The sequence below is a fragment of the Kryptolebias marmoratus genome, linkage group LG22 (genome assembly GCF_001649575.2).
Source record: "Kryptolebias marmoratus isolate JLee-2015 linkage group LG22, ASM164957v2, whole genome shotgun sequence".
In the NCBI taxonomy this organism is placed as follows: Eukaryota; Metazoa; Chordata; class Actinopteri; order Cyprinodontiformes; family Rivulidae; genus Kryptolebias; species Kryptolebias marmoratus.
In genome coordinates, this window is record NC_051451.1 from 15,757,742 (window position 1) to 15,774,706 (window position 16,965).

General features: G+C 36.6%; 1 protein-coding gene across 1 annotated transcript; it reads left to right on the plus strand.

Annotated features, from left to right (window-relative positions):
- The first annotated feature begins 450 nt into the window (after positions 1 to 450).
- LOC108243327 (otoraplin) lies at positions 451 to 3,247 on the plus strand. The gene is made up of 4 exons (XM_017428681.3): positions 451 to 686; positions 800 to 939; positions 1,209 to 1,319; positions 1,446 to 3,247. Exons 1-4 carry the CDS (start codon positions 572 to 574, stop codon positions 1,467 to 1,469), a joined length of 390 nt encoding a protein of 129 aa, XP_017284170.1. The 5' UTR covers positions 451 to 571; the 3' UTR covers positions 1,470 to 3,247.
- Positions 3,248 to 16,965: the final 13,718 nt, after the last annotated feature.

The window sequence follows — 16,965 nt, forward strand, 5'->3', positions numbered from 1 at the left end:
TTTACAAAACTTTCAAAAGTCATCTCTAAGCTGTTTTCACTGAAACCATAACCAACATTTATATACATTTTATTGTTTTCTAATGTGTTTCTTTCAAATGCCTATGACTCTTAACTTATACTGTTGTTATTTAATTGGCCTATTTTCCAGTGTTGTCATATTTTGTACACACTCATTTATATCTTAAAACGGTATTTTCTTTTGTGTTTGTCTAACCTAATGTGTTAGGCCCTTTACTGCCACATGGAATAAAGATTTTTTAAAACTCGTTTTGGATTTTATACTTGTTCTGTGGTATTTATGTGAACTGTGACTGCTGCAAAGGGAGTAGGATTTGAAACTAACAGCAACAACAACAAAAAAAGCCAGTCCCTTGTGGATAATGAATAGTTCCAGAGTTTGGTATTTGTGAAGCTCAGCGCTGATTGGTTAGGCGTCATGTGATGTAGGGGTTCAGCCCATTCAGGCTGGGCTGTGAGAAAAGTGTTTTGGGATTTTCTAGACTTTAGTTTCCTCAAAACTTACACACAACTCTGCCTTGTTTTGTTTTATTTTTATTTTTTTAATCAGCATGAGTTTTCCACTGGTGATTCTGTTCTGTGTGGCACTTCTGCACCAGAGCACGATGGCGGCCCCCATGGATAAACTGGCAGACAGTAAGAGCTGCAAAGATGAAGATTGCTCCTGTAAGTCAGAGGCTTTGCTTTCTATGCAGCATTCTAAAATAACAAAACCAAAAAAATGCAAATCCTTCATTAAGAAAATGTAAGGTATGTTGTCATTCTCTTTGCTCTGTTAGATGTCCTTTCCATGGCTACGGCTTTGGATGACTTCATAGCTCCTGACTGCAGATTCATCAACATCAAAAAGGGTCAGATGGTTTATGTGTATTCTAAACTCATACCAGAAGATGGCGCCGGAGTCTTCTGGTCTGGAAGCGTATGTGCATTTTTGTTGTATTGAACACAATACAGCCATAATTAGGCCCGAGCAGCGACAGCGGCTGCGAAGGCCTATTGTATCTCTACTGTTTATTATTATTATTTGTACTTTGATTTGAAGATGTATGTAAACATTTGTAAATCAGGTTTTATTTTATATTTGTTTTGTCTGATATGACCCAGCATTTTGTTCTGTTAAGTAGAGAGCAACGTTACATGTACAAAACAGACAATTTATGCTTGTGAACAAGTATTTATTATTGGCAGGTTTACAGTGAACGGTACGTGGACCAGATGGGTAGAATTGGATATTTCCCTGCAACTGTGGTGAAGGAGACACACAAGTTCACAGACAGCACAATTCAGATGCAAACAACTGTGAGTACATACAATATGTGTTTTTACAGAAATTACTAACTTATATTATGTATTTAATTTTTGGCCTCTAAAATATTTTATGGAGAAGAAAATGATTGTTTACATTTTGTTTCACTTCTCTTTCAGAACATGGACTTCTACTGCGATTAAGGCACGGCAGACGGAGTATTCACAAATCATTTATTAACACTGGCTTGACTAAAAGGGCAGACTCCGTCAAGCCCATGTGCCAAAAATTTATAATTTTATCTTGTTGGGTTACCTTTTGACTGAAATCTTTGAGTATCTTTTCCTTCTGTAGCTCTGTTATACTTGCTGCAGAGTCAGTCATCTGTGCTACAAATGTTGTCAAGATAGTTTTTAAAATGAACCACATTCCATGTAAATCTAAGAAAAAAAATCACTGATTTTCTAGATTGCTGCTTAGACTTTACATGCATTTACTGTGGCTTCATTGTACATGTCTACTCACTTTCTTTTTCTATCATAATGTATATTATCAAACATATCGTCATGGTGATGTAGCCTTCTCATCTGACGGTTAGGATGAAGCTTTTTTTAGAAGATAAGTGTTGCTAAATCCTAAAGAATCCTAAATTTCTAAGTGTTCATTTTAAAATAGCACAAGTTGAATTCCTCTGCTTTTCTCTCTGGTAATAAATTTAATCTAAAAAATCAATTGCAAAAAGATGTCATGACTGGTGTGCTAATGACAGGACAGAAAGTACAAATCTAAGCACAGACATTCAAGCAGGAGCAGAACTTGAGTTCTGATAATAGGATATAACCACAACAAGCTGGTCTTCAGACATCCAGGAACAGGAAGCAGCTAAAATGCAATGGAACTAAGGGGCTAGCATTACTTGAAGGAATGCATATGACTCATTGCCTTTAATGCCAGAGTTTCAGCCTAAAATCATTTTACCTTGAGAAAAAACACGGTTATAGTTGTTGTTTTGGTCAAATCCTGCAAATGATGTTATGGACGATGTCATGCAATATCACACGAGATGTGTTAGCACTAGAACGTCAAAGCTTATCTCAGTATCCAAGTTATAGCCATTACCCCTCCACACACACAGAGACAGGCAGAAACTTTATTCCCTTTTACTTTCATCAGTGGGTGAAAAAAAGGGCAAACTGCCAGAGTGAGTAAAGCTCAACAAGTACCGGAGCCAGTTTGAGAAAAAGTGTGGAAAGGGAAGAAAATCTGTGTTTCTGCAGGACACTTGTATTTCGGTGGCTGGAAAGCTTCACGATCAGCAAAACAATGCAATGCAAGAACGTTTTGCTAATTTATTCAGGCACTTATGTGATCTTTGTTCCAAAGACGAGGCTCAAACTCAACACACTGCACCTATTCTGTCTAAGGTGGACTGCATGAAAAGTTGCCTTCAGCATTACTGTCCACTCACTTTCATTTTACACAGTTTTACATAGTACAACAGACATTATTTGGCTATTTTTTTAGGGCAAATATATGTTTTGCTATAATTAGTGACGCTTATAAAATCGTTTGAGGCAAATCTAACAAAACCTATTGAAAGATTTAAAAATGCTGCTTCACATTTCATGATGGTTTTACCGATGCTGCTGCTGTTAATTTGCAATAAAACCTCAAACCTACTAAACCGATTTAGTTTGTGTAAATATAATTTTCCCAAGAAGATTATTTGTCTGCATGTTTGGCTGTCAGTCTATCTCATATGCATCCACCTACTTATCCACCCTTGCAGCTTCAAAAGAAATATCACAATTAAGCACGACTTCACATATGGTAGCTGTTAAGACTCTTTCAAAAAGATGATTATGTAAATCTTTTTTTTTTTTTCGTTTCATTAATGTGTTTTGTATTCTGTCTTTATGTGTCAAAACATCCGCCCAGAATGTAACAACTTAATAAAATCTCCCTCGGCTGCGTCAGTGGATTACGAAAGCCTTTTTCCTTTTTCATTAAGACTCAGCCATGTCTTTCAGAGCTGCCGTTTCATTTCTCCGCCACGTCGCCAAACGTTCACATGTCAGCTGAGCGCACTGGTTCCGAGGCCACATCAAACAGCTCATTTTCATTCGCTTCTACCAGTCTGACCTGAGGCACTTCTGGAAAGGTACAAGTTTAGGAAACGAGGATGTCACACATACAATCGATCGTCCCCAGTCCTCTGGCAACCAAAATCAATAAACGGCATTAAATGTTCTCCCTCAAAATGTCACTCAGCAGAAACCAACCTGGGGCATGCCCAAGGAGTCTGGTAAAGCAGAGACAACTCTAAAGGAGAGATGTGAAGAGAAGAATCCTTTTGGGAAATATTAATATGATGAAGCGTCTGTCTCACCGGAATCATTACCCAGTTTTTACAGCAGAGCTGATTGCTGAATTCAGGAGCTGCTCCAAACAGTTGTCCAAAGGAGGTAGAAAGCTCAGCATCTTTTCAGCTGATTGCCAATTCAGCCTGAGTGTGTAGGCCTTTGGGTGAGAAATACACAAATCACAGCAAGTTAAGTCAATCTTCCAGCAGACGGCTGTAGCTTTAGGGTGTTACCATGGTGACAGGAAGGGATAGTGTGACAGCAGAGATTGATGCATGTCCAAGCTTGGGTGTGTATGTGCACTTCCTGTGTGAGCTTAAAAGAGCAGCTGCCACACGCTACATTAGATTTCACTCTCTTCCTTTTTTTTTTCCCATCCAGTGTCACGCTCACACCCACACCTCTACAGCCAGCAGCTCTGCGCCCCGTGGAGCTGAGAGAGCAACAGCTGCAGGTCTGATTAACATCCGAGGATGACATTTGAGGCCTGGAAACATGAGTCTTCTGTCCCAAATCCCCCAAATCTCTCGCTTGGCCCCGTCTTTGTGTGATAATCGGCAGGAGATCATTTTAAAAACCTGTATCCTTCAAGGATCCCTCTCACACAAACCCACCAGGCCACTGCACCACCAAACATTATTTACGTCTGTTCTTACTTTGATAAAATACACAAGTTAGATGGAATAGAATGAAAAGGAACTGAATAAAAAAAGATGGAAAAGAACATTTGAAATGCAAACATGCTACATTATTCCCCAGACGCTGGATGAGTCAGGATAAGTAGTTTTGACTTGAGCAGCTAATTTCTTATAATGAGCAAACAAGCGGCTTTGTTCTCCTGAGGGAAACAAAAAAAAGACAGAGTATTTACCCAGGACATGGACAGAACAGAAAACTGTTTGCTTTATAAACTCAAATGTGTTGGAAGATTCTCGGTTTTGTGCACCTTTTTATAACTGGAGGCGAAATTTCCTCAAAGCGCTTTAATGGCAGATGGTGTCGGCTCAAGTTTTCTTTATGAATGTCAGAAAATGCCAGCTCACGGCTTGTGTGAACTAATCAATCAATCAATCAGTCAGCATGAATCAGTCATTGTTAAAGCCCGAGGCTCAGCAGTGTCCTTCTCACCTGATTAATGGCCTCCACACTTCAAAACGTATTTGTCAATCTACATTTGTGTCAAGAAAGCGGGCCCCATCAGAGAGCCGTGCTACATGTGTTGCTGCTGTATTTCTGTAGTGATTCACTGAGAGGAAAAGTGCAGCTTCGACAAAAAAAAATCTTCTGTCGTTGTTTAGATTAGTTCACTGTTACTTCTCTGTGTCTGTGTTTTTATCTCTGATTCATATAATTGCACGAGCTGGTGTAACCCCCCCCATTTCCTCTGTCACACCACCACACAAAGAAACCTCTGATTTTATTTCCTGTGAGTTCAATCGTCCAAACAACTCAAAGACTCCATGACACGTTGTTTGCCTTATCCCAGCTCTGAATGAAAGTAAAGAGAGACATTTCCGAATGTGCATGATGGAGCAAATTATTAGCAATTTTTTTTTGAGGAACACTCTCCCTGCATAATGATCTTCCAGGTTATACATACTTCAAAAATGAAGTTCATGTCCTCAAGAATAGAATAAATGTGCAAAAGAGGATCGTCAAGGTGAAGTGGAAGGAAAACTCCCTGACAGATTGGGTGTGTATGACTCTTTTTTTCCTTCACATCATCTGCCAGCCTAATTTCTGCCACACTTGAATAAACCTATTCACCTAATGAAGGCCTGTTCTCACCCTCTCCGTCTGAGAACTTCCATTCATCCTCCTATAGCTCTTTGTTTTACCTGCTGCTATAACAGAAAAATTCAGGCAGAGGTTAGAGTGTGTTTTTGGCTGACAACATGTCTTGGTGTCCAAGGAACCTGCCAACCATGATCCAACAGATACTTTATAAAGAATATTTAACATTGTTATTTGGCTGATTAAGTTATTTTAAGTCTGGTGGTTGTTAAGCTAAAAAAAATACACTTTTAGGAAGAACATGGTACATTGGTATGCCTTTTTTTTAACTAATGCACATAAAAAAATCATTATGGAGCTTTATTTATAAATTGTGAACATGAACAATGGAGCATGTGCAAAATAATGTCCAGCATATTGTTCCTGTTTGCTGATATGTAGCATCAAACAATCAAAATAAATAATTCAAACATCAATGAATGAATACAAAATGAGTCTTGTTAATAGGACTTCTAATATCAATAAGCTCTTTGAAGTGTGTTTGCGATGAATATTTCATTGACCAGAATTTTCTCATTCAGATGTTAATAACATAAAATACAAACAGCGTTGTAGTGCTTTCCCACCTCAAGCCTGGGTGAATGTTAGACTTAGTTCAAATATTTGCTTGGGATTTTGGGAAGGTTCAACTCTGAAAACCTTTATAAAAGGAATTTTCTGTTAAATGTGAAGTCAAAATGTAAAGTTAGTCCTAAACATCATCTCAGAATTTAATTTAAAAACAAAAGCCCTGCTTTGCATGCATTACTGATATGAAATGATACTTTTTAAAAAAATACAAGCATGAAAGGTTGACATCTTCTAAGATTTGTTGCCTTGACTGTCAGAGTTTCAGAAAGTTGTAAAAATTCCCAATGAGTTTACTAAGTCAGGCTGACCTCAAAGAAACATGTGAAATGAGCTTCACAATGTAGGAAAATAAACAGTGTGGAGTTTTTAATCTTGTCAAACATAGATTATTTTTCCAACCATCACAGGATGCAGATTTATTCTCCTCTCATATGAAAATGCTTCTTTTTTCCCCCTCAGACTTCAAGCAAATTCCAGCAAGTCACACTCCTAATATTGTTTCCAGGGTAACAAGGAGCCTAGACCCCAAAAAATTACCCTTTATCTGACAAGTGGCTTCAACTGCATCTCAGTGTGCCTAACTTTCAGCAAAACTTTAAATAACTACAGAACTCATGAAAGCTAAACAATTATTCTTTGTTTATTCTTGTATTTTTGATATGTGTATATAGTGTCATTTCACGGTTTAAATATGTGCAGTTGATTCAGTCAATAATGTTTCACTTAATCTTATTTCTTCCCACAGCATCTGAGGTTGAAAATTGAATCTTTAATGAACTCTGAGATATGTTTGGTGGATATATCCTTGTAATCCCTCATTTTTAATCCTTTACATGTGGTGTTTTGCTGTTTTAGCAGCATGTTTACAAATGTTGCTTCATTATGGTATTAGGGTTCACAACTTTTGAGTATTTGAGTGGATGAGAGAATAAGAAAGTTTGTTTTTAAAATGTAAAAAAAAAGTTACCTAAATTAAAACCTCAGTAATTTTATTTCAGACAAAAGTGCATGAGAGAAATGTGCCTTTCCTTCACTGGTGAGTTAATCTAACATGACCCAGGGGGCCGAACCAAGACAAAACTGACTGTATCCATCCTCCTGAATGCCGTTGGCTTTTAGTCTTTAAAAAGAAAAACACTCTCCCAACTCTCAAACCAACTCTGACTGTAATCAGGCAACATTAATTGCATATTTTATTTTCTGATCTAAACCTTGACTCAGACAGCTCTTCTACAACTGAGAGCATGGAGGAGTTTCCTCATCCGAACTTTACAGGATTTACCATTTTGAAGTGTCTGATCCTTTGTTAATTGAACAAATATTTTTGATATTCGTATGACTTCTTGATGAGGACAAGCTCAAATGAACTTAACTTCTAGTTCAGACAGTGCGAGCCAGACACAGCTGAATCTGTCTACAACATCTGTGAGAATGCTCTGCATTCGCCTCACAAACTCCTGCTGATTTCAGCTCCTGGGACTCTGATGCCAGACCAACATGAGCCCAGAGGTACAAAGATGACCACCTGTTCCTGAAAGCAGTGATACACCTCCTGGAGCTGTTCCAAGGTCTCTCCTGCGTCCACGGGGATCCAGCCTGTGAAAATCCATCTTCAGCTCCTCCTGCCTGGGTCAACAACCCCACATTAGTGGGAAGAACCTCCCGACTGATCTCCAGATCCTCACTTGCTTATTATAGTTTGGTGTCAAAATTATTTAACATTTATTCTGAGTTAATAATAACAGTAATTTTATTTTCAATTATTATTTAGAATAAACCTTTTTATTTTAATTTTTTTTAAATACAAAGTTAGTTAAAGGCTATTACCCCTCTCCATGCACAATATTCTAAAATATAAACATATTTTATATGATAGGAAATAGAAATATAAACTTATATTTAAGACTTCATGATATTTCACAACTCATCCGTTGATCAGCAGTTTTTATCCTTTTTACCATAAAATAATAGAAGCACTTCATTCATAATTCATTACTTGATCTGTAAATAGTTTTAAATATCCCCTTTTTGTAATTAAAGCACATGAGATTTAGATAATTAATTGTTGTATTAAATTCTTGTGTATGTTTCAGAGGGCCAAATTGTATTGTGAACCTAGATTCTAATGCATAAACCTGAGCTAAGATAATAACAATGATACTACTACTAATAATAAGAAAATATGCACTGAAAGTGTTACAGCAAAAAATAACAAAAAGGTTTCTATACACCCAGTAGTTTGGCTGTGTTATTCTGTGGAACACTCATCATTTTTTGAGAAAAGGAAAAAAGAAAAGTGCATCATTATTTTCTTTCTTTTTTCATTTCAGGAAAGTTTCCATTAGAAATCTTCTACATTCAGGTTTCAAATGTTTCTGGAAAAAGCTTTTTTTTTTTTGCCTAAGCCTTGTGAGCTATGAATAGACTGAGTGTTTGTCATGACAACCAATTACCCATTACAGAAGCAACAAGGCTAAGGTAATTATGTGTTGAAGTAAAATTGTCTGTTGTAGTGTGTGTCTGCTAACACACGTGTAAGGGGAATAAAATAATCTTTTTATTACACAGTATTTATGGTGTGCTTAATGTTTGTGCTTTCTAACATCTTAAAACAAAACCTAATTGTTTTCATGGCTGTGTTACTGATACAGATACATCTTGATATGAAAACGTAGTAAATACTGAAACATATCAGCACGTTTAAGGTTTTTGTTGAGTGGGTTTTAGCATCCAATATGTAGCATTTGAACTGCTTTTAATTGACAAGATAGTGTCAAAGTATAATGTATCAGAACAAACCTTCATTTCCCTTTGAATAAACCACCTGCCAGTAACCTTTCATAGGTAGTCAGGCTATCCTAGAGTGCCTGCAGGCAGTTTAAAGACAAACCAGGTTTGTTAAGCCTAATGGTCCTTGTATTGATTGCCTCGTGTATCCTCACAAATCGCAAGCAGTAGAATGACCGATGAGATGCTCATTCAGGATATCTAAATGCTTTTCAGTTTGGACTTTTATTGACCCTCCCGGAGCAGCCAATGCAGGGTTTATTACACATGCCACTCGCAGCCTGTTTTTACAACGACACAATGGATCAGAGAGGGAAGGGTTGAGGGAAGCAGTGCACATCTTTGATTGCATATGTAGCTGCTAATAAAGGAAGTGAATGGTTAGCAAGGTTGTCAAGTGAAACAGTTAAATCATGGTCAAATCAATGACTTTAATAGGATTAAACGCACAAGAGCATAATGAAAAATATGAATCAGCATAGGACAGAATTGCTAATACACTGTGTTGACTTCACAGCAGGGCTTATCGCTTGTCAGTTCAGTGTCGTTACTGAGCTACAAAGAAACTGTAGTCCGTCACTAATCTCAGGCTGGATCAAAATGATGCAGCTTCTCACGTCTGCGTTAAGAGTCTGAGGAAAAGTGCTGAACTTTGTGTTTCCAGGAGACTTAATGGAGCTGCTTACGTATGCTTACACATTAAAGGATTAATCAGAACACCCATTCTGAGGTCAGCGACATGGAAAAATGGTCCATGTGTGCAACGCTCATGCGCACATATTATTTGTTTTTGTTGAAATGCTTTTCTCTGCAGTTGTTGCAATATTTTCTGATTCTAAAAATTATGTCTGAAATGATAGAAATCTCATTGTTAACTTTTAAACCGGTTTTCCAGGGGGAAAAATAAAAGCTATTGTGTTTTTCTTCCTGGCTATTTGTTGAATTAGGGGAAATGAATACAAAATGTTTTGAATGACCGATTCCTTAAAACGTAGTGTGGCTTGAATTTGTTTTGACATTGCCATGTGTACCCTGTGTGGCATTGGGGGAAAAAAAACCCCTACCCATTGTTTACTTTCTTAATGGATGTAAGACCATAGAACTGTACTAGAAGGAGGCTTGGAAACCTCTGATATACCATTACCATCAGCTCTAATGTACTTTTAAAACGGAAAGTGCATCAGAGCCCACGCACAAAGAGGCTGCTGCGGATGCTGTTTGCGTGATACAACCTATTTGTCATCATATCCCGTCAAGGTCATTCGGCCTGTCCCCTTCATGAAAACTCAAACACATTACAACTTAGTCTCTTCGAAAGAAATAAGTACTTTTCAGAAGCTGATGGGTTGATTTAGACATTTTACACTTCAGTTTTAATATTTCTTTTTTTTTCTTTTTCTATAGAGCTGATCAGGCAAGTTTAGAAAATTGATGGATTATTCTGAGTTGAAGCTAAAAGCTAAAGGTCTTTATTAAGACTTAAAAAAAATATATATTTTTACACTGCGTTATCACATGTCGCATCCAGCTTCTGCAGATCAGACTGAAAAATGTCTGACTTTTCTAATTACCCAATAAGTAAATTAAAACAAATGAAAAAGTTGGCAATGCAATGAAATAACTGAGGGACTGCATCCAGATCAGGAGGGCTGATTGGAAAATAATTAATTTTGAGGTAATGTTCTTGTTTTTACTGTGTCAAACCAAAGTCATCAGCAACAAATGACTCAGAGTTGCTTGATTTTGGCATCTTGAGGCATCTTGGGGCAACTTGGCGCGATCCAAGATTGATGGCAATTAAATCACCACAGTCACATCGACAGCTATTCTGAATTCATGCTGGTCATAAGAGCTTGTCTCAGTGCAGAAAATTGCTCATAAACTGCAGACTGTAGAGTGCCTACTGATAGCTGTTTCCCCATTAGTATTGTGACACAGACCAGTGGATGCTACAACAATTAAACTTTAAATGCCACTCCAACATTATTGAATTAAATACCTAGCATTCTGTGAGGAAAAGCATGTTGCCTATTGCCTTTAATGCCATAGTTTTAGCCTAAGATGATGTTATGCTGAGAAATGATGGAACCTTTTTGGTCAAATTTTAATAATTATGTTGTGCTCGATCTCACGTATTGCAAGATGTCATGGTCAGAGTTATGTGTTGTGAATGACTCTCAGCTACTACCACATAAAAGTTTAGTCCAATATCTGTAAAATTGACTAAGTTATTGCCACATTTGTGTTGGCTAATATCAATTAGCTGTGTCAGCCACAGCTAATTTACTCCAAAGGCTATTCAGTTTTAGATGTACAGTCAAAGCTTATTTTCTGAAAGTTTCATTAAAATTCACCCAGCAATTCATGAGATATTTTGCTAACAGACCAAGACGGTTGACTACAGCAGGTAATGCTTAGGTTGATGTTGTGCAGTGAGTAGCACTTGGGTTATATGTTGAGAATCAGTCTCAGCTACAACCACAACAAACCTTTGTACAGTACAATATGTGTGAAAATTATTAAATTATTGATATTTATGTTTTTATCTGTCATGAGCTGGCTGTGGCACTGATTTTGAATTGGGTTGGCTCCAAAGGTTTTTCAGTTGTCGAGCTTGATCCAGTGCTTATTTCCTGAAGATTCCAGTGGTTCATGACATATTGTGCTTACAGACAGACAGAGCTGACCGCAATACTTAATAGCAAAACTCTGAACAAAGATTATTTCGCATTCTGTTAGTTTTCAGAGTTTGTGTTTGGGATCAGTCTCAGTTACTACCACACCAACCAACCAACATAAAGAAAAAAATGCCTATCAATGAAGTGAAATTTTATTTCTTTTTAACCTGGTAAGAAATGTAGAAAAGAAGCACAGAGAATGTTAAGATTTGATATGTTTTTTTAGAGATACAAAACAAATATTTCACAAAATAATAAAACTAAGGGTTATTTCTGGAAAGCAAAAAGATGTTATAGTCTTTTATAGTCATTGTGAGTTTGCTAATTCATTAAATCAAAATGAATATTTGTTTTTTGCTTTCACTCTCTACCTGTCCCTCTCTCTCAAATGTGATTCATCGGTAAGGCTAATTTGCATGTTCTTTCATTCCCTCCAAGGTGATGCATTAATTAGAAATTGGTGAATACTCACCTCCAAAGTAAGTAATACACAGAGGGAAACAATTATTGTGATTATGCATAATCTGTGCTCGCGCTGTTGTTTTTCTCTCCTAATTAAACTCGTTTTTTATTCAGAATATGCCCTGAATATCAAAGCGGGGGGCAAGCCTTGCTGCACCTTCACTGCTGTTTCTGAGAAAAGCTGTGTAATCCCTGGACTGCTACGGGCTGCCGTGTGTTTCTCCACTTGTTATTACTGTGCACATTTTCCACCGAACTGACGCTAAGCCTTGGCAGAATACCAGACAGTCATTTAATTTCTAAAAGAATTTAAACAATGTGGTAAAATGATTGTCTGGGTTTTCTAACTACGCCCCCACCCCCCAATATATATATATATATATGTGTGTTTATAGAAAGGTTTATGGATGTTTTAGCAGCATTTCTGCTTGAAATATTTCCATCATCAGTGCATTCTATCAAAAAAAAAAAAAAAAACAGATTTAGAAATGCTGAGATTAAACAACATGAAATTGATATGTGTGTTTCTGATGACTGGGAATGTTCCACCATGATTTCGACACATATTTTATTCTGTCTGCTGAATGTGTAATTAGACACTATTGTACACAAATTACTATTTGCAAGTTGTCAGAAAGTCTTTGCACTCAGTGGAAGTACAAAAAGACAATGTTTTTTCTCTGAAAAGAGCAAATTCAAAACTCCACGTGTTCTTGTCATGGAAGAATGATACATTTTATTTTAGTTCTTTTTTTGTACGCGTGTGTGTGTATTTGTGAAGTTGGCCTTGTTTGGTTATATTAAAAGTTAGTGGATCATGTCAGTACAACTATCATTATTTTATATTTTTCCAAACCTACCAGGATGGTTAATAGCTTTTGTGTGAAAACAGAATAATAAGGAGGCCTGGAGCCAGAGAAATAATAAAACAGATTTGTAATGGAAAACCACCAGCGAGGAAAGAGAAAGAAACAACGAGAGCAGAAGAGGGCTGAGTACAGTTTATTCTTCCTCTGTTCTGAGTTAGAGTTTATGACAAATCAAGCTTTTAAGTTTTGTTTGTTTTTTATTTTATTGTTTTTACCTCGAATGGTCATGCTTTCTGCAGAAATCTTTAAAATCTTAACTTGAGGTACTCAGAACGTTTGATTCAGGGAATTTTACATTACCACACATTTTTGTACGTTAGCTCTAGTCATGAATTTTTTATTTTGGCATGCTAAAGGGACTTTTGGAATGACATACACCTGTCATTTTTATATGTTTCTGAATAGCATAGGCTCTACGTGTAATTGTGTGCATATTGTCAGGCCTCTGTCATTAGGAACACTGGTGATATCTATGGGGTTTTATTTCAGTCTACCAGTCTAAATGGCTTCCTAATTCATAGGCCGAACAGAGACACAGAATGTGATGCAGCAAAAAAAAGAATGAACTTTTCAGATATGAAACATGACACATGAAATACATTCAATATCATTGTGAGCACAATCTACTAGTCACTCAGAGAAGTCTTGTCACACATAAACATAGAAGCAAAGTACAAAAATGCCTCAGAAATGTAGCAGAAATTGTTATATGTTATGATTTTTCACTTCATTTGTGCCTATTAAGTTTACATTGTTGCTGAGTCAAAAATACTGAACATATCTGTTGTTATAAACAAATTATGAATATCTAAAAGCCCAAACTGTGTCCTTGGTTGTTTAAGGGTTTATTGGTTCCAACAGTGAGAACACACTACAAAAAAGGGAGGGAAGATCAATATCCTGTTGTATCCTGTCTGCTTGAAAGGTTTGTGGCAAAGGCTCCAAAGGCTTTGTTATTGTTTCATTATCAGTGTGTGTTTGTATATATGTGTGTGTGTGTCCGTCCAGTTTTATTATCTGCTTAGTATCAGCTTGTAGCGGCTGGTCTAATCTCTTTCGCTTTCTCTGAAACACTGACAAGCAGCCTGCATCCACTCCCGCCCCGGGCAGCTATAAAAAATTCAAGATCCGTGCGCTCAGCTCCTCCTCCTACACTGCCGCAGATACACATCAGTGCATTTAAACAACTCCTTCCACACGGCACCGTCAATCCATAAAGGTGTTTGTGCAATTATTTGGTAAAAGCAGTTTCCAAAGGTCTCACAGCTTGAGAGGAACGATCCTTCAGTTTATTTAGAGTGAGGCCGTTTTACAACAACGCGCTCAGACGGTTGAACCAGACACTTTGCTTCAGGTTCAAATTAGGTCAAATCTCACAAGAAATTGTACAATCCTAAAATAAATGCTTAAATGCTTATATGATTGAACAGTTGCTGGTTTTGTTTTTATAATAATGCATAACAAAATTGGCAAATAAAGAAAAAAAACATTACAAATTTGACTAGTTCTCGTGAAAAAAACAGGCTTGAAAAATCCTTTCATGACCAAAAATGCAATTTATAACTTAGTTTGCTTTAATGTTAATACAGTTTATTTATTGTAGATTTCCTATGTTTCAGAGGAGAAACATGACACCTTGAGATGTCTTGAATTTATTTTCAACAGTTGTCAGAAGTTTACACGGTATCAGTAAAGGTAGTATCAGTACAGAGTTCTGACAGCAGCCCAGTTTTAAGAAAACATATAATAAGTATGATTGTCCACATGTTCAAAATGTAAAAGTTTTAATGTTGAAAGCACATAAATTATAAGGTCATAGCATTTTTACTCATCCTGCTTTGTCAATGATATAGTCACTATGACTTAATGTCAGTGTATATAATCTCAAAGTATTTATGTACTGATATCAAACTTTAGCTGACTGCAGCTGATAGCAAAGTTGAAAACTGAAAAGTATTTTCACAATATTGTTTTAGATGCAGCTTGAACTCTGTTATTCCATTTATTAAGATGTCTGTGTTGCTTCATATTTTTGTTTGTTTTCATATTTTATTTTGCTTTCTGAGTTTTTTCACCCATGTTTTTTCTGTTTAAATATTAATATTCTCCTCTCTCAACACACCCAGTCCTGTTTGTTAAATGCTTCACTTGCATGGTGTCAGATGTTTAGGTCCTTAAACACACACACCCCACCCACCCACACACACGCAGTCCTGTTTTCAGTTACTCCTTGTTAGGTCCTTCTCCTGGACGTCTTGTTTGTTCCTCATGTCAGGTTCTGTTTTCTTTCTTGTCACACTCAGCCTGACTGGTTGCTGTTTATGCTTTTGGACATTCTGCCCCACAGCACTCTCACAGTTTTGTTTAAAATAAAATAAAATCTCTTTTCTTCCTGCCTCCTGAGTCTTGCCCAGATTTAGACTCTCTGATGCTCGCCAAAAAAAAAAAAAATGTTACAAAACTGATGGCATAACCTGGAAGTCAGTGATGTTAAACCAATGTTCATCCTCTTTTGCCTCTTTAAAATATTTTTTTTTTAATATTTTGGTTGTGAAGATGCCTATAGTAGTATAGTAGTTTCTATGTTAAATATTAAAGTTAGCAAATAGTACAGAGATTCTGGCAAGTCAGACATGAACAACAACTTTAGGGACCCTAAAATGTAGCATTCCTTTTATTTTTGACGTTTTTCATTGTGAAACCAGTACATCTGATGACCATCTGAAGTGACAACAGATTACAAAAATACATTGGTAACAATGATGATCCATCCTTCATTTTTCTTTACAAAAAGTGGAGAAATAGTTTTGTTTTTTCTTGATCAGCTACTAATTGTTCATAGCATCATATTTGCATTTGGTGCAATAAACAATGGATGCAACAATATGCTAAAATATAAAAAATGTACAGCATACAGATTTATTCCTCCCTAAAGAAGTAAAAATATACAGTTCATTCATTTATAAAAAAGGTTTTGATATATAGTGAGGAAGATAGTGAAGCAACATTTACAATGTTTGTGTTGATCTATCATTAATGTTCTGCTGCAAAAAGCAGTGTACAGATGAAGAGAAGATGCTTTGCCCAAAATAAGATTTTAGAGCTGAAGAACTGATCCAAATGCTATTGTGTTCTCTTAAAAATCAGATAATATTACAGAAAGTTACACATGACAGTACAGCAATATGGTATAAAAATAGAAGAATTTATTCAGAGTTAGAAGCTACAGTGATGAAAGCTTCAAATACAGAAGTAATAGAGTTGACCACTGTTAAGTTCTTTTTGCCTGAAGTGTATTGAAATGTTTATATAGGAATCCAGTTCTTCTTCTTGCTGTTTTTTTTTTGTCACATTTAGTCTCCATTACACCTGCTGGCAGCAGCCCATGCTTCAACCTTGTGGAGTCCAACCAGAGCTGGTGAACTTTAATGAGGATCCTTCAGAGGAGCAGTCCCTCTGCTGCTGCCTTCTGCTCACATCCAAATGGCCACTTACACTCCTGAAGGACACTTCTTACTTTCCACTGAGAGGCCAAGCTGGTCATGGTGGCTGTTTAACAAGAGAACAGTGGGCTAACAAGTGGTTTGCAGAATTGTGTCAAAGGGAATGTGTAAATATACTGTAAGTGGCAAAAGTTACCTGTTTTTTTTTAGGACTCTGCCCGAGTTACCATGTGGATGTGTTCCCTTCTCATATGATAGATCCATTAATTAATGAATGGCCTTTGAAGGAACGCACACTGCCCGCTGTCTTTCATAACATTGTTTTAGACTAACATCATCTTATGATGAGAAGGACGTTGTAGTCGTTTTGGTCAAACCTTGAAAATAACTTTAGATGCAATTTTGACATCCAGTCATTACTTTCTGAAAGTTTCATTAAAATCTGTCCAATTGTGCACAGGATATTTTCCAAACCAATGAACAGGGCTGACATAAAAAAAAGTTAATGCTAAAATTTTACGCAAAGATCTCACGCAATGAGTAGCACTTAAAGTATGTGTTGTGAATAATTCTCAGCTACGACCACACCAAATGTTAGCACAATATATGTAAAAGTGACTAAATTATAGTTCCCTTTGTGTTTTATAAGGTTAGTTGAATTTGACAGCCACCTTGAATTGGGTTGGCTCCAAACATTAATCAGTTGTAAAAGTTCATACAATAATCAATATTA

Excerpts from the sequence above, each read along its gene's own strand:
- LOC108243327 (XM_017428681.3), top strand. The coding sequence starts at position 572 with ATGAGTTTTCCACTGGTGATTCTGTTCTGTGTGGCACTTCTGCACCAG. Across the intron at positions 687-799 it reads CAAAGATGAAGATTGCTCCT|ATGTCCTTTCCATGGCTACG; the intron begins GTAAGTCAGAGG and ends TTGCTCTGTTAG. Across the intron at positions 940-1,208 it reads GAGTCTTCTGGTCTGGAAGC|GTTTACAGTGAACGGTACGT; the intron begins GTATGTGCATTT and ends TATTATTGGCAG.